Raw genomic sequence first — 25,969 nt, 5'->3', positions numbered from 1 at the left:
CACCACCAGGGAAGCCCGAGACGTGGTTTTTTGATGAGGACCCGTGCCTAGCTCGTACTGTCTCTGTTGGATGACCTTTGACCTGTCTTTGATAAAGAAATGAAGATTTTCTCTGAAGAGTTCTGTCCCGGGCTTTACACACTGGAAATACCCTATTTTGATGACTGAACTTCAAATTCCTTGACATCTATCCGTCTATCCTTTCTTGCTTCCTTCTGAGCAGTGGCTGGTGTCAGCTCCTGGCTTCATCCTGGCCCCATGAGCAGCCTTTGGAGCTGCTGACACTTTTGTATGCTCAGACGTGAGATGTTTACTCGGCACCTACAGTATGTTGGGTGTTGGGGAGACCGTGGCAGCTATAACCTGGTCCCTCCCTCAGGGATCTCACACCATAGCGAGAGTTGGTACACTAACCATGTTTTCCTCTTCCCTTTGGACGTAAAGCTGTGTCTTCCTTAGTCATTTCAGGGATTGCAGTGAGTAGAACTGTAAGGCCAAGACTTGCAGACTGACTTGTTGGGGAAGGCTCCAACTGGCTCAGCGCTTGTTCTTTCTTCAGATCATCTAGATTGCATTAGCTCTGGTAGCAATCACAAGATCTTTTATTAGTTATTATTTGGGGAAATATGTCCTATACAAGTTCAAATAATGCTTAGAAACCCGATTTCTTTGGGTGACGCTTAAGAGCCGAGACTATATGGGTTCAAATCTAACCTGTCACAGAGGCTGCTAATAGTGCTTACAAAGAGGCGGGACGCTTTGGCTAAGTGTCAGGACATGATGCATACCCAGCCCACCTTGGAGAGTTAATGCTGCACCTGAGCAGATTAAAGGCTCTGAGAAATCCTGCAGTAAAGAAACCCACTTGACTCTGACTCCGCCTTCTCCAGATTCTTACTAGCTGGTAGAATTGCCTCCCTTTGTCATAAACCCATTTAATATTCTTCAGAGCGAGTGTTCCACAAAACACCCTGGAAACACTTGTGGAAATGATTTGTTTCAGCTGAAAACTGCCACTGGCCGATGTAGGTGGTCAGCAAAAAAAATCTATTATTTGCAAATGCAGAGTTTTGTTTGGCCCAACTTGTTGGCCCCGAACTGGGGAACCAGTGCCCTGCTCCAGGGGAGGAGGGTTTACCCCTGAGCAAACCTCTCAGCGCCTGTTGTAATGAGTCACATGAGAGCCAGGCTCTCTGTTGACTGAAAGGTGAAGGGTGGGTGCCTGTGTTTCCACTCACTCCAAGGCCTCATGAGCCAGGACATTGTTTAAGCCTCTTAGGACAGAATATGTGAGCCACCTGTGTTCTCAGACAATGAAGAAGTCATGTCTGGGACAGCCAGGGATCTGTAATGGGGCCCCTGTGACAGTCTTGGCATATGCAGAGTGTTTTGGAAATAGTCTTTGGTTGAACAAAGCGTATTAGCAAGTAGAGCGTATAACAATACTTGGTTTTCTTTAAAAGAAAGAAAGATATGTAGACATTCAAATATAGAGAAAAAAGATAGCGGTATTGGGACGATGGGCAATTTCTATTTTTTCCCTTATCTTGTATTGTTGCCCAGTTTTCTGTTGTCAAGGGTGCCTTCTCTTTGCAAAAACAAATATGCATTTATAGAAATAAAAATACATATATGTACATATATGCATCCATAATGCAAACGCACAGGTGTACTTTACTGAAATCATCTAACACGTAAGCCAAGATATATATAAGTTGGTGAGTTTTTGTCTTAAATTCTCAGTTGCTAATAGTTCCTTCAAAGTCTGTCATTTTAAAATTTTTCCAGATGGGCAGCAGATTTGGGAGATGGAGGCCACGGTGGATAAAGACAAGAGCCAGCCTGTAAGCACGCGGACGCGACGACCGGACGCCCTGTCCTCCCCTCCCCCACCTCCCTCGTGCTCTCTTTCCCTCTTCTTTCCCCTTCCTTCATCAAAGTCCCAGTGCTTTGGACCTAAAAGGCACTCAGTGGGTATTGAATTGATGAATGAATTACACGTTTATTGAGCACCACGCCCTTTTGATTTGTAGCAGTGACATCTTCATATACCTTGATAGAGTAAGTGGTAAGTCTTTCTTCGCTGCAGCTGAAAAGTCAACTTCCCCTTAATTAGAATTTTGCCTGTAAATGTACGGAACGTGTCACGAGTCCTTTTACTTATTTCTTTATTTTTATTGAAGTATAATTGATTTAAAATATCATGTGTGTTTCCATTGTACAACAAAGTGACTCGGTTATGTATATGTATATATCAATATTCTTCTTTTAAAAATTCTTTTCCATTATAGGTTATTACAAGATATTGAATATAGTTCCCTGGGCTATACAGTAATTCCTTGTTGTTTATCTGTTTTATACTGAATATGTGGTAGTGTGCATCTGTTAATCCCATACTCCCAATTTATCCCCCCCACCACGAGTCCTTCTAGATGGGCTGGTTCACGGTGCTTAGGACCTTGGATGGCAACTTAGATGTGGTTGCAGTTAAGTTATTGACAACTCCTTTCTTTCAGAACATGCTTTTCGTTGAGATCCCTGAGTATCGGAACAAGCACATTCGGACATCAGTGAAGGTGAACTTCTATGTCATTAACGGGAAAAGAAAACGAAGTCAGCCTCAGCACTTTACCTACCATCCAGGTAAGAAGTTCTCTCCGCAGGCCCCCTGTGTGTGGAGAGGCAGCATCGGCCTCTGGGTGAGGATGCACGCGATCTGCTGGGTGACCTAGGGCAGGTGACTCAACCTCTCTGAGCCTCAGTTTCCTCATCTGTCATATGGCACCTTCCTTATAAGAGTTATATAAATCAAATGCACATAAAGTGCTCAGGATGGCGCACATCAACAATATTAACTATTGTTATTAATATTTTCTTGCGAGGGCAGAATAATAATGGGGCACATGTAGACTTGTTCACCAGAAGGTGGCAAAACTGATGACTCCTATCCCTGGTTTAGATTTGATCACAATAGGGGTAGAAGGTGAATATGCCCTAAAATGTGGACTCTTAGGGACCCCACAGCAGGTGGTCACCTGGTGGCCAAATGGAGTTGCCGGGCGGATAACCAGGCCAGGAGGCCTCATTCTTACAAAGCACTACAGTCCTAAGAAGGGCGACGAGAGCCATTTTGCATTCATTCATTTGTCCAGAAAATATCAGAGTGTCAGGCACTGTTTTAGCTTGGAGACACAAGAGTGAACACAACAAAAATCCCTGCCCTCCTGGAGCCGATGTTCTAACAGGGGATGCAGATGAAAGATAATACTGATGGAAGGGGATTCAGATCATAAGTAATACTGATATTACTGATATGTTGGGTTGTGGTTAGGGCTGCAGAAAGAGGCTACAAACTTCCCAAGGCTGAGACAGGCCTGCCAGCAGCCTTTCCAGGAAGTTTACAATCTGAGAATGTCAGCCAGGGTGTAATTTCCAACCTGTGACAGTTTCACATGGAGCCTCTGGGCTGCCGGCAGCACAAAAGTGAGGGCCTGGCTTGGGTGGAATGCGTGCGTCCACAGGTTTGTGTGGCACGGTGAGTGTTCCATTGTCCCACGACTGGTGTACCATGCCGTGAGTGGCAAAGGCCTAATGGGACCCAGAACTGGGGGAGAATCTCTGGGAGGGCTCTAGACCGCAGTTCAACGATCCTTTGTAACAGAGGTTTTCAGTTATGTGTCACGTGCTGTCGCCCCTCCTGCGTGGCGATGAGGCCTCTCTGGGTCTGGGCATCAGCACTCACCTGCCTGAACTTGGCTCGAGTGAGAACTCGAGGCCCAGGTACCTGGAGACGGTCTTTGAGTGGCTTCCTGAGAAGTTGGAGTCAAAGCTGCGTTTTTGCTGTAGATGCTGAAACTCCTTTGCCCCCTCCAGCCCCCAGCATTTGGGAGCTCCCCTCACAATTTTATTATGGTCCTGTCACCAATTCATTTACTCCAGTGAAAAGAAAACTGATTCCTCAGTTCCTGGGCCTGGTGATGCTTTGGTAAAGGATGTCGGAGAAGTACGAATTCTGGTGACTGTCCTGGGCGGGGAGAGAGGAACGGTGACCTCACCAACACTCACAGTAGTAATAGTGATAGTAGCAACAACAGCAAACATTGAGCACTTACTGTATGCAGTCACTGTGCGTACATATCTCGTTTAATCTTGCCCACAACCCCATGGGGTAGGTATGATTGTTCCTGCCAGCTAACAGATGGGGAGACTGAGGCCCAGGCCAGCAGGCCTCATTCCCCCAAAGTACTACAAAACTAAGGAGGCCGACAGTCACCGTTTGGTCATTCCTTTGTCCAGAAAATATCTGAGTGCCGATTAAGTGCCAGGTACGGTTTTAGGCGCTGGGGATCCAGCACTGAAAAAAAATCCTCCCTTTGAAGAGCTGACATTCTAGTGGGGGGTTTCAGATAATGAGTGAGCACGTAAAGTGCACAGATACTTCAGCTGGCGGTGAGTATGATGAAGGACAGCAAGCAGGGGAGGGGGCTGGAGCTGCCAGAGCAGGAGGAGGCGGCGGAGGCATAATTTTACATCAAGCATTCTTCCCCGAGCTCTCCCCCTGGGCAAAAAGGCTGCACAAGGGCTGACACAGACCCACCAGCCACTTTTCCACTGTCAGAAAGACCTATAGTTCAAGATCATCACCCAGGGTAAAATTTCTAACCTAAGACAATTGCACAGGGAGCCTCTTGCCCAAGGCTAATAAGTGACAGAGCCTAGATCTTTGATCCCACCCTTGTGGACTCCTAAGGCCGTGTTCCTAACCGCTGTCTTCTAATCCTCTATGCACCCCTGTGGCACTAAGAATGGTGCACCCCGTGTGCTTTTCTCTTCTCTCAGTCCCAGCCATCAAGACGGAGCCCACTGATGAATACGACCCCACCTTGATCTGCAGCCCTGCCCACGGGGGCCTGGGGAGCCAGCCTTACTACCCACAGCACCCAATGGTGGCCGAGTCCCCCTCCTGCCTCGTGGCCACCATGGCTCCCTGCCAGCAATTCCGCTCAGGGCTCTCATCCCCCGACGCCCGCTACCAGCAGCAGAACCCAGCGGCCGTCCTCTACCAGCGGAGCAAGAGCCTGAGCCCCAGCCTGCTGGGCTACCAGCAGCCGGCCCTCATGGCCGCCCCCCTGTCCCTCGCGGATGCCCACCGCTCCGTGTTAGTGCACGCTGGCTCCCAGGGCCAGAGCTCGGCCCTGCTCCACTCCAGTCCAGCCAACCAGCAGGCCTCACCAGTGATCCACTACTCGCCCACCAACCAGCAGCTGCGCTGCGGAAGCCACCAGGAGTTCCAGCACATCGTGTACTGCGAGAACTTCGCGCCCGGCACCACCAGGCCCGGCCCACCCCCTGTCAGTCAAGGTCAGAGGCTGAGCCCGGGCTCCTACCCGACGGTCATTCAGCAGCAGAATGCCACAAGCCAAAGAGCCGCCAAAAACGGACCTCCGGTCAGTGACCAAAAGGAAGTATTACCCGCGGGCGTGACCATTAAACAGGAGCAGAACTTGGACCAGACCTACCTGGATGACGGTAAGATGCTTGTTTTTCTCACGGCCCGTGAGTTCGGTGCCCCGAAGCATCTCCCCAGCAAGTTTACTGCACGGCCTGGGTATCTTCCTTCACCTGTTTGGGCCTCAGTGTCCCCCTCCTTAATCTGAGGGAGTTGAATAAGATAACCTTTAAGGCCTCACCCAACTCTGTGCGAGAATCACCTCCAAGCAGGAGTTCTGGGCTGGGTGGTAGGAGCTTTCGTTGCTCCCCTACAACCATTGCAACAGAAAGAGCAAAGGAGGGCACTTCCGGCCCTAGGGGTGTCCCCCGGGTCACGAACTGGGTCAGTTTAACTGCTTCCACTCTTTCCACTTGCCACATTTAGACCAAGGATAGGGAAACAGAAAGGAAGGAAAGCTAACCTTTTATTCCCGGAAAGAAAAAAAAAAATCCCACTTTATAGCCCTCTTGTGTGTGTTTGGGGGAGGGGGAGGGGGCCGGGGGAAGGAGAAGTCTCGTTGAAAAGTGGCTCTCTCGGAAGGGAGCATGAATGGAGGCTTGCGGGCAGGCTGCGGGCGTATCTCTGCCCTGTGCCAGTGGAACAGAGCCGCACATTGATGGGAGGGAAGCAGCGGGCTTCCGTTGTGGTGAGCCCAGCTGATGGGGTGGCTGGACCAATGAAAAGAGGCAGAGGCAGCTTCGTGTGTCTGTAGGCGCCTGAGTCTGTTGGCGGGGGCCCAGCTGGACGGTAGTCTTGTTGGAGTGGCCGTGTGTGTGACATTGGTCTGTGATCGCAGGGAGAAAGGGCCAGTTGTGTTGGCAGGACTCACCTGGGGTCAGCCAGGTGCGGGTGAAGGACAGAGAGGGCGGGGCAGGCAGAGCAGCCTTCCCCTGGGGGCGCCAGAAGAAGGAAGACAGGTGGTTTGAATTTCTGAATGGGAGAAGGAAAGCCTATACGGCTGGCGGCCATCCACAGCTCCGGCCTCCCACTCTACCGGCAGTAGCATCTGATATACCCTGAAACCTCAATTATTTAGGAAAATGTCCTCTCAGGAACCCAGCCAAGAAGTAGGAAGTAAGGCAGAAAGCTTCAGAATAGCCACAGTAGTTATCACAAAGACCAGGTGCTGGTTATCAGACACTCCAGCGGCAGGAATCCTTTGGTGCTCACTTGGAGACCATTGACTTTTCCTTTATGCAAAGTTTTGACGATCCGGGTTATCTGGGGGTTCAGTGACTTCTTGTAGTTTCCATGTCCTCTCTCTAGTAAAACAGTCTTTCAAAAACTTCCCCCAAATGCATCCAGCAAAGATGCTTAGAGCCACTTAGTATAGGGTCAGACTGCCCCGCGTGCCTTACAGGGCTGACCTCAAGGTATTGCTGAGTTAATAATTGATCTGTCCTGAATAATCAAACACAGGTTGAGTTCGGGGCGCTGTGCTCCATTTTAAAAGAGAGACCAAGGTGTCATCCACTTTTGAACAATTTACACCCAAAATGGTGAAGATAAAGTTTTGGTGCTTACCTGAAAGGGGGCTATCATGTAGAAAATTCAACTAATGCAGAATGCCTTACCCGAGTGAGAGGGTAAATGGAATGGGGCTGTAACTGGAACCTCTCTCCACGTGTGCGCTCAGGGGCTGGAGCAGGGCAGAGGTGCTTCATAAATAAATGATGGCAGAGCAGGGACTGGCACTCTCCCCCGTGGACTCTGTCCGGCGCTGGTTTAGTGTCTAGAGTAAGAAATGTGCCAGTCCCTCCCGCTCACCCTGTCCATCATCCCACATAGTAGACCAGTGGTGAGCATCTCGGGTGGAGAGTGGGAGTCCATCCCTGGTTCTCTGTGGTACATCAGATTCCAAGTGGGCCTCACATGGTCATGAGTAACCTTTAAGTATCTGTGGTAGCCCCAGACAGAAGTTTGTGTTACGGAGAAAGCAGCGGAGAATGGAGACCCTTTGGGGCCTCCTAAGTGTCTTTCTGAACACAGGCAGGTTCAAGGTCGTGGTGAGGGCGATCTCCCAGAGGGTCAGTAACACGAGTCAGCTCTAAGGCTGTCTTTGAGAACCGAGATAGTGAAATTGCTTCTACTGGTGGAGGCTTTTCTTAAGTACGTTCTCCATAAGCCCAGTTCCCTGGGATTTTAGGAGGTATTCTCTGCAATGCGGGTTCTGTGGCTGAGAAAGCAAAAAATACTTGATAAAACCAAGTTTTTAAAAACCTTGTTTACTATAGGACTTCTCAGAGCCTTTACTGAGCTAGTGGACATTCTCAATCTCTGAAACGAGGGGGAGGTAGCACTTGCCAGAATTACTTGATCACCCTCACAACTCCAGGGGGTGCTGTTCACATTGTATTTGATTGTACTCTCTGTGAACGGGGGCCCTTGGAGTTATACAGCGTGGCAGGCCTGGGACCCGTCTCCCCTGATGTGCGGGAGAAATGACATGAAGGAATCTGAGAATTCAGAACAAGCACCGCCCCGTCCCATGTGCTGTATGCAGTCTTCTCAATTTGGGGGCTTCACGTTCCTGGGCCCAGAGCATGACAGGGCAGGGGAATAATCTCCACCCATGTGGTCCCCAAAAGGCAGCAATGTGGCTGCTGGTTAGATGTTCCGTGCTTGACTGGAATTGTCCCCAAGGCTCTGCCCAGCCCAGGTCCCTCTGCTGGGGAGGTGCTCATGTGGCCTGATGGCCAGCGGTGAGCCCCGAACTGCACCACCGCTGTAGCCGCCAGGAAGAGGGGTGCAGCATTGTCTCCTAGCTGCTGGGGTTTCAGATCCCTCTCACAGACGCCGTCTGGCCTGTGCACTCACGAAACATTCTCAGACTCCACTGCTGGCTTTGTGAATGTGGGACGCAGACTTCTCAGCTCTGGCATTTCTGACAGGTAAACTGGAAATCCCTGGGTCATTTCTCTAGTCTGTTTGGGAGGCATCCTAGGTCGTTTTCCATCCCTTTCGTCAATTCCCCAAAGGAGGTCTCCCCACAAAATACAGCTCTGGCTGCCCAAGCTCCAGCGGGACGTGCTTCCCAGGTGGGGGCTATTTCTCACCTGCCGTTCATTTGCCTTTTGGGATTTATGGCAAACTGGACTTTGCTTGGAAGCTTTGTGAGAGCTGGGCTTAAGTGCTTTGAGGGTCAAAGGGAGGTTCTGCAGCTGCAAAGAGAAGAGTCACCAGAGGACATGGGTCCGAATGCAAACACGTCGTCTTAGAAGTGAACCACGCTGCTCACCTGTGATCCCGGAAGCCCCAGTGTTTGGTTATCTTTCCCCGACCCTTTGCTAATGATCAGATCGATCCATTGTCGGGTCTGGGCATCCTACCTGGCTCCACCTCTCTTCCTCCCCAGCTGCATTCCTGCACACAGACGCTGCCGTCTGTCTTGGCCCCCTTTGTTCCTGGAACTCCAAAATGCAGCTTCTGCTTTCTCCACTCCAAAGACTTGAGACGTTTTCCAAAAGTCTCTTTTTTTCGCGGTATGCGGGCCTCTCACTGTTGTGGCCTCTCCCGTTGCGGAGCACAGGCTCCAGACGCGCAGGCTCAGCGGCCATGGCTCACGGGCCCAGCCGCTCCGCGGCATGTGGGATCTTCCCGGACCGGGGCACGAACCCGTGTCCCCTGCATTGGCAGGCAGACTCTCTTCCCTGTGCCACCAGGGAAGCCCCAAAAGTCTCTTTTTGAGCTAACAAAATAAGTGATATTTCAGGGCAAAATATACCCTCACTCCTCTCCTCGTGTTCCTCTGCCCGCCCCAACTCAGGCGCACTCTTGAGAAATGCATGCTTTGCACGCACACTCACTGTTTTTCTCTCTGATCCCTTGTCTCCTCTGTAACCAGTTTCTTGTTCTCAAGCCCCGGGTCGTACCTGGCAAATACCCTCAGCTCCTAGCAGTAGCCCGATCCTGTGAACTGTGAGCCCTCCTCTCCATCCCTCCTCCACCAGCCTCCCTCCCTCTCACCCAAAGGCATCAACTGGTTGTCTTTTCTGTGCCAGGCACCCCTCTGGGACTAAGGGGGTACGCTGGTGAGCGAGTCAAAAGTCCTTGCACTTGTGGGGTGTTTTTTTGGGGAAACGAGGCAGACGTTAGCATGTGAGGTAATAAACCAGCTTATTTCAGGTGGTGATAAAAAGCCACGAGGGAGGGCTTCCCTGGTGGCGCAGTGGTTGAGAGTCCGCCTGCCGATGCAGGGGACACGGGTTCGTGCCCCGGTCTGGGAAGATCCCACATGCCGCGGAGCGGCTGGGCCCGTGAGCCATGGCCGCTGAGCCTGCGCGCCCGGAGCCTGTGCTCCGCAACGGGAGAGGCCACAACCGTGAGAGGCCCACGTACCGCAAAAAAAAAAAAAAAAAAAAGCCACGAGGGAAAGCACACAAGGTCAGGAGCCGGAGTGTGGCCGGGTGGAGGTGGTGTTGGCCCCCTGAGACCGAGTGCACAGCGAGGCCGGCTCTGAGGGAGTGGGGCTTCGGGGAGCATCGGAGGGAAGGGTGTTTGGGGAGCAGCAGAGGCTGTGAGGTCAGAGGCTGGGCCAGTGTCGGTGGGTTTCTGGCAGCAGGGCAGCGCGATTCGATTTACCTTCTGAAGAGATCGCTGGCCGCATTTGGAAAATGGACACTAGGGAGGCAGAGGTGAAAAACAAAGGGTTTACCTCGCTTTAGACACATCCAGGTACTAGACTGTGAGTCCCGCGGCGGGAATGTTGGGGGCGGGGCAGGGGAGGCACAATTTAAAAGGTTGCCTTGTGCCTCCGTCCACTAGTGTGGTTATTGGAAACCTAACTGGAAGAGCCAAAATGTGATGAGTTCACAAGGAATTCTGATCCCCTCCCCTGCCTAGAACTGAAGGGCGGCTCCACTTTCTACCGCCCAGGGCGCCTGCGTGGAGCAGGTACCAGCGTTCGTGCAGTGCCGGGATGGGGCGGGGTGGGGGGCAGGCAGGCCAGAGAGGCACTGGGGAACTGGGACCCGGAGGGCACTCCTGCCGGGTGCCTCAGGTGACGCGTTCTCGGAAGAGCTGGGGGTTCTCAGGTCATCAGGCCATCTCACCATGGGCTCTGGGGTAGTGAGCCTACGCCGGCAGCCTCGAGACTCAGCCACGGACAAGCACACCCAGGGACAGGGATGAGGCCTGGGACTCAAAGGAGATCCTCCATCCCTTTCTGGAAATGTCTTAGGGAGAAGGATGAGGTCTCAGTGATTGGCCAGAGCCTCTGCCAGTGGCTTGTAAGGATGGCAGCCGGTGTGTGTGTGTGTGTGTGTGTGTGTGTGTGTGTGTGTGTGTGTGTGTGTGTGTGTGTGTGTGTGTGTGTGTGTGTGTGTGTGTGTGTGTGTGTGTTTATACACGTAGGAAGAGCACAAACCAGTTTGTTTTTCAATCTGCTTTCCCATTCTTCATACTTGAAAATCATTTATTGAAATACATTGAATAAATTTGAATGTTTCTATATATTTAAATATTGAAATATAGGCACACTTAGAAATCAATAGTGTATTCTGCATTTCACCAGGTGGACCACCCAGGTAATCACCACCCAGACCATGCATGACATGGAATCTTGTTAGCACCCCAGGAGCACCCTGGCGTGTAATCTTCTGCCTTCTCCACAAAGGTGGCCATGACCCTGCTTTCTAAGCCCCAGAGGTTCAGTTTGCCTTCCTGTAGAAACAAGTCGCAGAGCTGTGCCCTTTGTGTCTGGCTTCCTTCTGTCAGCCACTAGCTTGTGAGACCCGGCAATGTTGTTGGCTGTAGTTGTTCATTCGTTTTGTTGTCATGGATTATTCCACTGGGGAAACATTCTACCATCTCTGTGTCCATGTTCCTGTTGATGGACACTGGGGTTGTTTCCAATTTTATGAAGAAGCCTTCCATGAACACTCTTTTTTTTTTTTTGCGGTACGTGGGCCTCTCACTGTTGTGGCCTCTCCCGTTGCGGAGCACAGGCTCCGGACGCGCAGGCTCAGCGGCCATGGCTCACGGGCCCAGCCGCTCCGCGGCACGTGGGATCTTCCTGGACCGTGCCACGAACCTGTATCCCCTGCATCGGCAGGCGGACTCTCAACCACTGCGCCACCAGGGAAGCCCCATGAACACTCTTGAACTCTTCTTTTGCTGCACACAGAGGTCAGGAGTGGAGCCCTTGCCAGATGGTTTTCCAAAGTGGTTGTACCCGTTTATACACCCACAGCAGGGCAGGGGGTCCTACAAAGCGGTTTTAAGTTTAGTTCACTTTGTATCTTCTCACCTGGGGACCTGCCCTCAGTTCTAATGAAGGTGCCTAGTTATGGGGGTTCCAGGCTGCAGACCCAGGGGGCTGCAAGCTGTTTGGTTATCAGCTGCTCTGACCCCTGCTTGGACCAGTTACTTAAACTCTCTGGGCCTCTGTTTTCTTACCCATGAAGACTACACCTCCTGTTCAGATACTCAAACTGCCAAGCATGCATTAAGATCTGCACTTGGAAATAAGGCTCCTAAAAGACGTTCAACGATTAATATTCGCTCCATTAATAGTAATGGTGATGATTGTAATAACCTTGCTTCCCTTGAAGTTTCTTGTGGTGCCTTTTCCAGCCTTGCCTTTATTTTGGCCACTTGAATACTTTGACCTTTTTTGTTAGATGAGAATACTCCACATGGAAAAAAGGTAGGGAAAAGCCCCAGAGAACGCACTGATCTGTGGCTCACAGAGGCTGCCTTTCAGCTACAGAGAAGTGGAGTGTACATGTGCTGTTCACGTCGGGGCCCAGACATGGCCCAATTTCAATTCCCTGCTGCCTGCTCTCCTCCGCCCCAGGAGTGAACACGGCAGGTTGGAATGAACCCCAGACTCGCCCATGGAGGTTAGGCGGCCGGCAAGAGCTTGCCCTTGACCCTCGGAAGCCACTCGGGTGCACCGGGAGGAGCTGGCCACACCTTGTGCATTCCTCCATGGGGTGGTCTCCTGGGGCTGCCAGGCGGTGGAGCCAAAGGTGCTGCCCCGCCGCATAAAATGTGTGCAGGGTAGTGGCCTGCCCGTGGGCATTCTCTTTCCTCAGTTGGGCCTAGTTTGAATCTTCCCCTTGCCTTGTTCCCGGTTCTCAGGACTTACTTGCCATGTCTCTGTAAGACATGTTGAATGGAGCTTTGAATATCAGCGTTCGTGCTTCCCTGTGGCCTTGGGCAAGTGACTAGCCTTGCCGTGCCTCGGTTTGCCCATCCACAGAATGGACACGATCCCAGCTCTTCCCTCACGAGGCTGTGGTGAGAAAGTATTGAGTTAATGCGCATCGTACTTTTAGAACAGGGCGTGGCCCAAAGTACTTCCCGATAAACGTTAGCTGCTGTTTTTCTTCGTGAATTTAATTGACTTCTTGTAGGACGTGGTTCAAATTTTTTACGATATATCTGCATAGGAGAATAGAAAATGGGCTATTCTGGTCTTTGGCGATGAGGACCACTTGCCTGTGTGCCCCATCTCTTCCATGTGAGCCAAAGTAGGGGACAAAGCCCCCAGGGCACTGGCTCAATGTTTCCTTCCCAAGCTTCTTTCAGGGACCTCGGACATTTACCTGCACACGGGGACGATGCCCCGGGCCCAGGGACAGCTGGGAAGTCCAGTTAGCGTGTCCCCTGCTATGCATCCTCGGTGGAGCATAGCAGGGCCCAACCACAGGCCCAAGTTTTGCTAGTTGTGCCATCGGCAGAGGGTCCCAGGGTGTCCTTTTAAAAAGCTCTTTACCCAGAGGCTGGATGTGCCGGAGTGTGAGAACAGGCCAGGGAAGAATGGACAGAGGGCCACACCCTTCAATGTGCAGGAAGTGGGAGAGGAATCGAGGGTGGAAGAGCCATCTGTGACTGGCCTGGCTTTGTTCAGCAGGTCAGGGATCTGTAATTGGGGCCGGTCCATGCCTCCGGCAAAGCCTGTGACAAAGCAGCTCCTGTCTGGAGAGGCGTGCAAAGCCCACGGACGGCCTGGCTGCTGCTGACGGCGGCCATGTGCCTGGCCGCCGTGTTGGCCCAGGAGGGCTCGGCTTCTGGCGGCCACCCTGGCAGCGGTGGTGCTGATGGAGGGTGACATGCAGGGATTCTCTGTTCTGATGAGAACCAAGCAAAGTGGTTGCCTGGCTTCCGGCACCGTGGAGAGCCCGAGTCAGGTGTTGTAGTGCAGGGCTGTGCGGGGCACCAGAAACTGCCAGAAACCACCAGTGCCAAGTTTAATTCACACGGCCACCTTTAGCTGGGCACCAATAGAGTCCAGGCTTCCTTTGAGGGCTTTGGTCAGCATTCTTTTTAAAGACCACATAAAAATATCTGTATTTTACAGAGGCACTATGTTTACATGCTTGAACAAACAAAACAATATAAAAAGAGATCCAGCAAAGTCTCACTCCCATTTTTGCTCTGCTCCCTGAGACTAGTTTTCTTGAGCCTTCTGGAGTAGTATTTCTTAGTCTTTTGATCACTATTGCCACCTTTTCTACTCAGGCTCCTTTCTAGATAATTTTTTCCTAATCGCCACCCCCATGAACTGTCAATCCCATAGATGCACTATATACCTGTTTAGGTACCGGGGCCCTTTGCAGGGTCACCAACCATTGTAATAGAACCAACTTTCACCCCTTTGGGGTGGTATCCTTCCCATTGGGAATGCATGTTAGAGTATCTGTATGTAATCGTGAGCACATGCAAACGTATCTTCTCATTTTCCCCTTTTAGTCTGTAAGAGGTAGTAACATATACACACAGGTCCCCTGTGGGTGGGGAATTGGGTATCTCTGGCCACCACAGGCAGCACTTATACATCTGTCACTCAGTGAATGGGCGGTTATGTCAGGGGACCGTTCTCTGGAATGGGATGTCTGGTCCGAGGGTCCAGCCTCGATTCAGGGCCTGCTGGGTGTAGAGTTTCTGGAGTTGTCCTGCCTGGCTTTCAGTCTGGCCTCACCACTTCACTCTTTTGTGACCTCAGGTAAGCCACTTATGATAATGGCCCCCAGTTCTCAGGGTTATTGCATGCATGGAAATGGGAGCATCCTTTGTAAGGAAAGCGCTTTGACCAGTACCCGGTGTGCATGGTGGGTGCTCCAGTAGTTGTTCATATACTCTTCTGCCACCACCACTACCGCCAATATCATCGTCATCATCATCACTTCTGGGCCATTGCTATAGTCTGAATGTTTGTGTCTCCCACAGCTTATACGTTGAAACCTATCCCCCAATGTGATGGTATTAGGAAGTGGGGCCTTTGGGAGATGCTTAGGTCCTGAGGATGGAGCCCCCTGAATGGGATTAGTGCCCTTTTAAGAGAGACCCCACCAAGCTCCCTAGTCCCCTTCCACCGTGTGAGGTTATGCTGAGAAAGCAGCCATCTGTGAAGAAGCGGGCCATATCTGCCGGCATTTTAATCTTGGACTTCTCAGCCTCTGAAACTGTGAGAAACAAATGTTTGTTGTTTATAAGCCATCAAGTGGCTTTTTTGTTATAGCCTCCTAACTAGACTAAGACAGCCGGCAGGTAGTGGGGGCAGAGCTGGGCTTTGAAGAAGAGCCCTGAGGCTGACTCTTAGCCCTTGTCCTTATTACCCTGCTGGGCTACTTCTTGTTAATTCAGCAAAGAATATTTAGAGTCTCAGTGGAAAATGCCAAAGTCCAGAAAACTGCTTGCCTAGAGACAAGCCCACAAAATTTGCAGGAGCTCCTGGTTGAAGATCGCTTCACGGAGCCAGTAGAAGGTCTGCATCCCTCTCCCAGGAAAATAAACCTCATGTAGGTGTCTGTTCCAGGGGCATCTTTATTTTGCCCCTCTTGATGTTTCCCCACCTTCTAAGAACCTCAGATTTCTAGCTGTGACACTTCGTTGTCCTTTCATCCCAAATCATGTGTACTTTGTGTTGCTGGCTTATGTAAATGTAAGGAACCACCTTCCAGCTGACTCCAGGCCCAGAAGTGCTCAGCCATCTTTTTGAAATTCTGCAAAGCAGCTGTTTTCAAAGGAATGTGTTCTTGCATTTCGAGGTCAGAAGCTACCAAACCAGAAGATAGTCCGTTCTCAGACTTGCTGTCCACTCAGCCCGTATTCCAGAGTAGCCTCTGACCCACAAAGAGCAGACAGGACCCAAGAAAGAGGACCAAGGAGACATCATTTGGTGTCATCCGATGGCCCCAGAGTCAGCCACCAAACCCCAACTTTTAAGGATTCGGAGTCATTTGGACTGTGTTTATTTTCCACTTCCAAAATGAGGTTATTGTCTGGGGGAAACAAGTAAATATCCTGGTGAAGGAATAAGGTGATCAGTTAAGATGTATGGGGAGGTCAGCATCCTTTTTTTCCAAGGCCCTTCTAGACTTTCATTCTTACTAGCACTTACTGCAGAAGTGCTGGGACTGACTTCCCCGCTTAGTGGATGTGCCAGACACGCTGGAAACATGGCTTGTTTCAGGATGATGCAGCAACTGGGTGATTATTGTGAACGCCATTCCATGCAGGACTGTACTTGTGATGGCCTTCACTCGTCCCAGGCCATCACCTAACATAATCCAGAATGTGTGTATTTAAAAATGTGTATTAAAAAATGCATAACTCCCCAATATCAGCTCGAGCTGTAATTTGTTTCTCTCTAGAGAAGTTAGAACTTGAAAAGCAGTTTAGTTATTTGAGGCTATGAATTAGATGGGGGGGGGCAGTTAATCAAAATCTTATTTTAATACTGAATTTCTTCCTGTACTCCCTACCTTCTCCTCCATCAATCAGCCCTAACCCATTTCAGATAAATAGTAAAGTTTATTTTCCGGAAAAAGGAAAAATAAACGTTTAATGAAATAGCCCTAGTTTTATTCCTTTCTGTAGAGTTGAGATTTGGGTGCATTTTGTCTTTTGTTGCCCCCGAGTATAGTTCTGGATTCTTTTTTTGCCCTGGACCTATTCAACTTTAGTTTAGCACCATTTTCTTTTACTTTTCATCCGGGAAGGGCTTTGTTCTTGGGAAGTGATGAAACCATTTCTCTGGCTCTTCTCCACTGCATTCCCGACACCTCTTTAATTTGTTATTGACCCCGGGATCTGGCTAGCTGAGACTGTGACTCTGAAGGCAGGACTGGGGCCTGTTTTGCCCATCTCCGATGTCCACAGTCTGTCTCTAGGTGAAGTCAAAGGCAAACCGAGGGTCGAATTTGAAGAGAGAGTCTGTTCAGGTCCTCAGCAACCAATCCTGCCACTTTCAGGTGTCAGGATGACATTGGCCTCATCCCTTTCAACTGCCATGAAATCAGATCTCCGGCCAGGCAAGTGAAGCAGAGTGCACCGTGGTCGTTTTACAACGAGGGCCGAGTATCCCAACTCGATTTTGCGGCGGGCTTGTCTGCTGCAAGTGGTTTGGACTTAAGTCCCAGGCGTTCTGCAAACCAACAAATGGGTTTCAGCTGAAGCCTGTTAGTTCCACCATCCCGGGAAAGTTGAAAGGCCACTCCCTGGTTGTTAGTTTCCAAAACTCTGGACAGAGTGGCTGTTCTGTTGCATAAGCCGACTGCGTGGGGAACGCCTTTGAAATGTTCCGCAGCCGGTTCTTATAGATTTCTGGAAGTCGATGCAGTCTTTTGAATTCTCAGCTTTATTGGAAGCCTAAAAAAGAATTGACCCAAAATTGATGAATGCACCCTTTCCACTTCTTACAGATGGATTGAGTTGTGGTCTGCTTCAGGACTTGGCATGCGGGCGGCCAACTAGTGTTCCATGGGCTGCATTGAGCCTGCAGATATTTTGTTTGGCCCACACAGTATTTAAAAAAATATTTGGATTAGATGCCAACGTTTAAAAACCAGGAGATTGCACATAAAAATACAGATTTCCGGCTTTCCTTGGAAAATCCAAGCATCTGGCCACCCTGGGCCCCATATTCTGCACGGCGGCTACCTGGAGTCACAGTCAAGGCTGGTCCTGAGTAGAGACCACCTCCTTTATTCAGACAGAGCATGTACTTGTCCGTGGTGCTCCCCCTCCCCCTCTGTCTCCTGAAGATGGATGGAGTGTCCGTTGTTATTTACCAGCACGCTGGTACTGTTGTTCCTTTTATACTTGGCCGACCTCACTCAGTCAAGGTTTCCATCCAGACCCGTTCGGCATCTGCATTTGTTAGCGCTCTTCTGGAAGTGGCTCTTCCGTGGCCACCTAACCCAGCACCTGGTGCACAGTGGGGACTCTGGAGGTGTCAGCTCCCTCTTTCTTCCGTCTCCCTCCTTGTGGCCAGGGGTAAGATTTAAAAACACCTTTTTGGATGAAACGCTGTAAATATATATAAACATAGAGTAGCACAGTGTACCCACTTACCCACCACTCAGCTCCAACTGTGGTCAACTCGTGGCCAGTCGGGTTTCTTTTACGCCTCTGTCTTCTACCACCTCGATTTCACAATAATAGTTTGAAGCAAATCCTACACATCAAAACTCCTAGATACCAAAACCATATCATTTTGTGTGTGAATATTCAGTATGTATCTCTAAAAGACAAGGTTTCTGAAAATACTCATAACACACATGAAACTTAATGAAAATTCTGTAAAATCATGAAATATCTGGTGTTTAAACTTCCAGTCTTCTCACACATAACATAAAGGTTTCCTCCTTCTTTGTTTTGTTTCTATTATTTGATAGTCTGAATCAGGATTCAGACCAGGCCCACACACTGCACGTGGACGCCTTGGGGTCTAAGACTGTTGTCATCCAGAGGTTCCCCCTCTAGATTAAATAACAGAACCCTTTTTTGGTTTTATCATCATCATTATTGTTATTTTGCAATTTATTTGTTGAAAAAACCAGATTGTTCATCCTATAAAATTTCTCACAGTCTGGTTTTTACCAATTATGTCCCCATGGTGAGGTTTAGCATCTTCCTGTAAATTGGCAGTCAATTCTAGTGGTTTCATGGATTCAGGTTTAACTGGGCAAGACTGCTTCATAGGTGGGTGCATCTTTCTGTCAGGCAGCACGTGCTGTCAGGCTGTCCCCTTCTTGGTGATGTTACCAGCTACTGATGGTCAGTGCCGAAACTCCATTAATTCAGTGGTGCATTGATTGCAAAATGGTGATATTCTGTTCTAATTCTGTCTTCCCTTCCTCTTCTGTTAGCTGGAAAACTTCTATAAAGAGAAACTTTCCTTCATCAACAATGGTAGGATTCATATAGGAAAAGCAGGATGAATGCTTGATTCTTTCCCTTTATTTACCAGTTTTTAAAATAATGGGTTGTTCATTAACGTCGTCCAGTGGTGATCAATTAAGGGTTTTTTTTTTTTTTTGGTACCGTTATGAACTCATAGATTTAAGCATAACTGATGTTTTAAGATTCTAATGGGCTCTTTTGCTTGCTCCTTTTGTCTTTATCATTTGAGAGATCTAAATAATATGACTTTCTCTCCTTTTTTCACCTGGCTTAGCAATATGCTCAGATACATATTTTTTAAAATAAATTTATTTATTTATTTTTGGCTGTGTTGGGTCTTCAGTGCTTCGTGTGGGCTTTCTCTAGTTGCTGTGAGCGGGGGCTACTCTTCGTTGCGGTGCGTGGGCTTCTCGTTGTTGTGGCCTCTCCTGTTGAGGAGCACGGGCTCTAGAGCGCAGGCTCAGCAGTTGTGGCGCACGGGCCTAGCTGCCCCGCGGCACGTGGGATCCTCCCGGGCCAGGACCCGAACCCGTGTCCCCTGCATTGGCAGGCAGACTCCCAACCACTGTGCCACCAGGGAAGCCCCAATGCTCAGATATTTTGAGACATCAGGAAGGAAAGAACCCTATACGCAGACTAAGGGTTGTGTTCCCTACATGTGTGAAGGGGAAATCATAAAATAGCTCTTGAGTGCCATCTGGCTCAGAGATCCCTCGCAGCATTGACGAGTCTTTAAGAGTGGTTTAAGAACAGAGTTTACAGGGCAGGGGAAAGTTATGTATTGATGAGGATGTAGAGGGCACCCAAAGTAACAGCAGCTTAAACAAGATAGATGATTGATTTCTCATGTAACAGCACAGGCATAAGCAGTCCAGTGCTGGTATACTGGTCCCATGGTGCCAAGACTAGGCTCTTTCTGTCTTATCACCCTGCCATTCTTAGGGTGGTACCCTCATCTGCACTAAGATGGCTCCTGGATGCAGGAGAGGGTGGAGGAAAAGAGGAAGAAAGGCATGCCCCTTCTCTTTAAGGGCATAACCTGGAAATCTCATATATCCCAGCATCTGATACCTCATTGGCCAGAACTTTGTCATGTGACCAGAGTGAGCTGCAGGGGAGTCTGGGAAATGTAGTTTTTATATTTACCCAACCATGTGCAGAGCTAAATCCTATTACTGTGGAAGACAGGAAGAATGGGTTCTGGGTCTCTGCACAAGAAGCATGATCATAATGGGAAAATAGCTCCAAAAGGAAGTTGGATATTTTGTATTGTTTAATATTCTTAGGAGTTTCTTCATCTATTCCACAAATATTTATTGAATGCTTCCTATGTGCCAAGTGCAATTTTAGGTCCTGGGGACACAGAAATGCATTAAACAGGTCCCTGCTTTCATGAAGCTTACCTCCTAGTTAGGGAACCAAACAAACAGCTAAACAAATATGTAGTTGTCTCTCTGCATCTACAGGGAATTAGTCCCAGGATCCCCTGCAGATACCAAAATCCATGGGTGCTCAAGTCTTTTATATAAAATTGTGTAGTGTTTGCATATAACCTACATGTATCCTCATGTATACTTTAAATGATCTCCAGATTAATCGTAATACCTGATGCAAGGTAAATGCTATGTAAACAGTTGTCAAGCTTTTGGAACTGTCTGGAATTATTTTTTCTGAACATTTCAATCCACGGTTGGTTGAATCTGTGGATGTGGTTATAGTCTATGGAGAAAGTCTAAAACAGAAGAGGGAAGAGCCCTTACATGTCCAGTTATTGCTGACTCTCCCCATGGAAGGAAGAATTGCCACCAGTTGAGAACCACTAGTCGGAAAGGTTTGTGCCTGATTCTAATGGAAACAACAGCTTTGTAATGTTGAGTGTTGACTGTAAAGGCCTGTTTCATAGACTGGAGAACTCTTGGCTCTCTCTGGGTGTGAGAAGCCACTAGGAACTTCTTTCTTGCTGTGTTCAGTGTATTCCCTGCTGAGCGCCTGGGACAGTGGCTTCAGGGTCAGAGATGTTGATGAGTAGTTGTTATCAAAGGAAGCTTGACTTGGAGCCCCACTTTGCCTCCTTACTTGTGGCCTTGGGCGAGGCATGTGTGAAAAGCGATTTATAGACTGGCATGTGCCCCACAGATACTGGGGAGGGCCTCTTCTAGCGTGGGGTTAGCAGGCTGCTGCCTCAGGAGACTGCCAGGAGGCATCTCGTTTGGGCATTTGCTTTCTTGGTTTGCCTTTAATCTGCTGGTGCCCATTCATTCATTCCTTCTTTGAATGGATATTCGCTGGGTACCTACTGTCTTCTGGGCTTTGTGCCAGGGGCTGGGACACAGCAGTGAGTGCAATGGACCGAGGCCCTCGCCTCATCTGACCAAGTCTCTAGGGGAGATGTTAATCCATGAGTAATGCGAATTTCAGATGGGGTTCAGTGCTCTGATGAAAACAAACAGGTGAAGGTAGGGGAGGGCATAACTTCTGACCGGGCAGTCAGGGCCAGCCTCTTAGAGGAGGCGACCTTGAGCTGAGACCTGAGGGAGGAGGCGGGGAAAGGGAATCCCAGGCAGAGGGAACAGCACGTCTAAGTGCTGGTTTGTGTGGAGGACAGAAAGGTCTGGGGTCGTTGAGATTCATGCCCAGGAGATGAGCGTTTGAGGGCAGGCCAGACCACGGAGGGCCTCAGAGGCCACAGCGAGAGGTTTGGATTTGATTCGTGGAGGGAAGGGAAGCTGCTGGCAGGTAGAAGGTTGCCGTTTGGGGGGTGTGTTGGCCAGGCTGGCAAGTACAGTTAATAATCATAACAATAATCCCTCCCCCTTAATGAGCACCTTTGGAAGGCAGACTATCATCTCCGAATCAAGGCTGTGAGACCAGGCTGAGGAGCGAGGCAGTGATCTGTCTCGGGTCACAGAGCTCAAGGCCCAGGGGATGAGCTGGTGGAGGCCTGTGTGTGAGAGAATGATCTAGATTCAATTCATAAACAGAATGGAGCATTTATCTTGGGCCTTTCACTCCGTGTATCTGATGAGACGCCAGAAAATTGCTTTCCCTCCAGACCCGCTGATCTGACTGCTTCCTGGACACCTCTGCGTGGTCACCCTGCAGGAATGCCAGACTCAACCGGTGCTAAAATGCTCTCATACCCGACCCTTCTCTATTCCTATCTCCCCTCCCCTACCTGTCCTGAGGAATTTGGGGTGTGGCCTTAGGCGAGTGACTTAATGTCTGTGACTTCAGTTTCCCCATCTGTAAAATGGGGCTAATAGCAGTGCTTCAGGTTTAAATGAAGTGATATATGAAAGTGCGTATAGCAAGGTCAGTCACATGGCAGGCGCTCCCTAGCGTAACTGTCAGCTTCATCATCTTCCTCTGTCCAGGGTTGTGGAAATGTCTTAGTCTCTGCATTTGGGACGTGCCAACCCTTCTTTAATATCTTCTCACCACTTCCGGGTCGAGGCCATCTGCTCAGGCCCCACAGTGAGCCTCCTCAGGGACGCTGGCCCGGGCCCTCCGGACACCCTGCTGCGTGTGGGGTGCGGGAGGTCGACTGTAGCCTCGTTCGTACCAGCAGGCGGCCGGAAGCAACCTGAATGTCTGTTAATAAGAGCCAGTCACACAAGGGGGTACTGGGCAGCTGGGGGTGGGAGTAGGAGGGGGGGACCTTTTCCTGTCTGTATGTTTATGCTTTGGGATTCTTTTCGCCTTTGCCATATGCATGTATTTACTTTAAAAAAAAATTAAGGGGAAAAAAAAGATGAAGGGATACAGTTCAGGTCCTAGCAATGACCCTAGAAGCTAATATAAAAAAAATGGGGATTAAGAAATAGGAAGCGTTTAGTCCCGGTCAGGGGCGCGTCTCCCACCATTTGGATGCGTAATTGTCCTTGTGCACCCTTCTGGGCTTTGAGTGGAGGAGGACACGCAGCTGTGCTGAGATTTTCTTGCCTCTGGACCTGCGCCCACGCCGTAACCTCCGCCTGGAATGTCCCACCCCTCCCTCTGGTGCCTTCTGAAATCTGACCAGCGTTTGGAGGCTCTGACAAGCTCTCTTCTCCCTGCAGCCATAGGGTTTCTCTCTTCCTCTGAGCACTGGAGCCACACCTGGTCCCTTGCAGTTGCTGTTTATTCCATGTTCCTTTCAGGTGCTTTTGTGTATTCCCCACCCCCCACCTCAAGTCCAAGTCTCCGGCTGGTAAGGACTGATGTCTCTGGCTTGTCTGTACCCCGGCTGCGCCTGGGCTGACTTTGCTTAGAGTACGTAAGCCCTTAATAACATTTTCTAATGTCGCCTTTGTGCAGTCTAGCCCCGCTCCCTGCACATAAGATGCTCACCATATATTTGTGGAACTGCATGAATATCCCAGAATGAAATGGAGATCATATACTGCCTGGGTTTTTTGTTTGTTTTTAAAATTTATTTATTTCATTTATTATTTTTGGCTGCGTTGGGTCTTTGTTGCTACTCTTCGTTGCGCTGCACAGGCTTCTCATTGCAGTGCCTTCTCTTGTTGCGGAGCACAGGCTCTAGGCATGTGGGTTCAGTAGTTGTGGCTCGCAGGCTCTAGAGCGCAGGCTCAGTAGTTGTGGCGCACGGGCTTAGTTGCTCCGTGGTATGTGGGATCTTCCAGGACCAGGGCTCGAACCTGTGTCCCCTGCATTGGCAGGCGGATTCTTAACCACTGTGCCACCAGGGAAGCCCACTGCCTGGGTTTTAAATGATTGAAAACTATTCATCATAAAACCACAACAATAATACGTCTTTTTAATAATAATAGCAGCTAATACTTAGATGTCATTTATTGCATACCAGGCACTCTTCTAAGACATCATTATTTTAACGTATTTAATCTTCACAACAGCCCCAGGAGGCAAGGACTATAATTATTCCCATTTTATAAATGAGGAACCTAGTCCAGAGAGGTTCAGTAACTGGCCCAAGGTCACACAGCGAGTGAGTAAGTATGTAGATGTTCCTTATCTAGGTTTTTGGGGAGGAAAGATGCCATGCATTTCTTTGGGAGTTCAGGAGTACAAATCCAAAAAAACTCTGGAGCAGCTGCTTGCAAGGTGTGACAGCATATAAAACCTAGGGAGATGACCTGTGTCCTGGTCCTAGAATCAGGCCTCACGACAGCTTTGGAAGCAAGGGCTGTGAGCTTTTCAAAAGGCCTGAAGAAAAGTTTGAGAGACTTAGGGGGCTGGAGTGGAGGAATAAACTCCATCCGAAAAGAGAAGCACAGAATTGAAGTGACAAATGTTCAGTGAACTGCCTGTAAACATAAGATGTCAGCCAGTCACCTTCAACCTTTGCAGCAATATTTAAATTGTATTTATTGTGAGCAGTGGGGGCATTTTACTCGCTCGGCATCGTAGGGCCAGCCTGGAGTTTTCAAAAGTAACAGTGCCGGGGCCCTCGAATGTCCTGCTGGTTCTCTGTGGAGTGGCAGTCAGGGGGGCACAGGGAACAGCGCGGGGAGGCTCCAGCGGGCCCCTGGTCTGCCCCTCGATGCCACGCTCTCCTGGCCTCAGACTGCCCAGTGGACTTGAGTCCCAGAGGCAGAGTCCGAAGACCAGGCCGGGGCAGGCCTTCAAAAATGTGCTGGCTGCTGGGCCCACTAGAAAATCCATTTCTTGCTTCCAGCCGGCAGCCCTGCCCAGCCCCGGGCCATCCTGGGGTTGTTGTGACAGCAAAACGAAGTGCCATGGAAACGCCTGTGCAACCCCGGGCTGCCTGGAGAGCAGGGCAGCTGCTCTCAGCTGGGACGGGGCAGCTTCCATCTGCCCTCCTCCCATTCCCCTTGGTATCCTGTTGTGCTTGGCCTGGGCTGGCTTTGGACTCAGAAGCGCTGCTTTTGCAGGGAGACCCGCGAGCTCGCTCCCCCTTTTCACGCCAAGAGGCAGCCCAGCTGGCTCTCACGCCCCGATTCCGGCTGCCGCCTTCCAGCCCCCCCGTTCCTCCTGAAGGTGCGTCCCTGTGGGCCCAGCTGGCGGCCGGGGACGCCCGGGAGTGAGCATCTCAGCTGGCCCGGGGCTTCCCTCTGTAAACAGCGCAGTGTTTGCATCCCAGGCCTGGTCAGGGCTCTCCCGGCCAGTGGGGCCTCCCTCCCGCTGTGGTTCCAGGCATGTCTGGGGGCAGAAAACAGAAACCAGCCCTGTGTTTTCCAGGCTGCCAGGCTTCTGAGAAGTTCATGCCTCAGCCCAGAAATTCCCTGCTTCCGCTCACCCCCGGCCCCTTTCAGAGAAGAGGGTACCTGCTCCCCACAAGCTGGCTTCCTGTCTCTTCCGATGAAGGGCAAGTTTCTGGGAAGGTCTTTGGCCCCATTCGCAGTGGCCCTATCTCTCTGGTCACGGGACCCTCTCCCACCCCAGTCCCGCAGCTGTTTGATGTCAGAGCACAGGTCATGGGGACCCTGCCGTGGGCTCTTGCCACCTGACTGTGGCCAGGATCACCCTGGAAAGAGTTTCCTAAGTTCAAACTCTAGATCACAGCCCTGGGGCAACTGCTGTCCTGAGGGAGCTGCTAGGTGTTTGGGGTTCCCTCTGTGGGGCTGGTGTTGGGGGCCGGCAGGAAGGAAAGCAATCCATTGAAAGTAATTCCTGCTGAAATAGGAGTGACTGATAAGGTTAGGGCCCCCTCCTGTGGGTGCCTCCAATTCCCACGGGGGCTCATTCATGCTGATGGGTCTCAGGGAGAAATGGGCTGGGATGTTTTCATGCAGAGGTTGCCATCTCTAGTTTCTGTGTCGGAAGGTTTGGCATCCTAACCCAAAGTCTTGCAATTTAGTCAGTTCTACTCCACACTTTTGCTGAGGACCTACCTACTATGTGCCAGGCAGAGAACAAGTCAAAGGGCATTGATTTGCTAACTCGCACCGTGGTTTGTAATATGGCCACGTGGGGGGGGGGGGGAGAGAGAGAGAGAGAGAGAGAGAGAGAGAGAGAGAGAGAGAGTGTGTGTGTGTGTGTGTGTGTGTGTGTGTGTGTGTGTGTGTGTTTGCGTGCACGTGCCCAAAATCAGGCATGCAAAGGAACAGCCCAAGAGCTTGATCATTTTAGGTCTGAACAAAAAGCTTCTGTCTTTACCATTAAACCAACGTTTCTTGGCGAGGCAGGAAGGCAGGGTAGAGTGGTTTCGAGTTTGCGCCCTGGAATCCCGCCTGCATTTAAATCCTGGCTCGGCCACCTGCTGGCTGTGTCACTCTGAGCAAGTCCCTTCAGCTCTCTGAGTCTTGGTTTACTGGACTGCAAAATGGGGATAATAATAATACCACCTACTCAGGGGGCCTTGTGAACACCGAATGGTTAATGCATGTAGATTTCTTAGACCAGAACCTGGCACAGAGCAAG

General features: G+C 50.1%; 1 protein-coding gene across 4 annotated transcripts in view; it reads left to right on the top strand.

Moving 5' to 3' along the window:
• NFATC2 (nuclear factor of activated T cells 2) overlaps positions 1-25,969 on the top strand; it is a 159,392-nt gene that overhangs the window by 109,050 nt on the left and 24,373 nt on the right. For all 4 annotated transcript variants that reach the window (XM_030839102.2, XM_030839105.2, XM_030839100.2 and 1 more), the window contains exons 7-9: positions 1,789-1,844; positions 2,517-2,643; positions 4,840-5,529. In XM_030839102.2, the coding sequence (XP_030694962.1) occupies positions 1,789-1,844; positions 2,517-2,643; positions 4,840-5,529 (873 nt within the window). The remainder of the gene's footprint in view (positions 1-1,788; positions 1,845-2,516; positions 2,644-4,839; positions 5,530-25,969) is intronic.

The sequence above is a fragment of the Globicephala melas genome, chromosome 15, assembly GCF_963455315.2.
Source record: "Globicephala melas chromosome 15, mGloMel1.2, whole genome shotgun sequence".
Taxonomy (NCBI): Eukaryota; Metazoa; Chordata; class Mammalia; order Artiodactyla; family Delphinidae; genus Globicephala; species Globicephala melas.
Note: the sequence above shows the minus strand (reverse complement) of the source record. Positions and strands in the feature narration are given on the sequence as shown.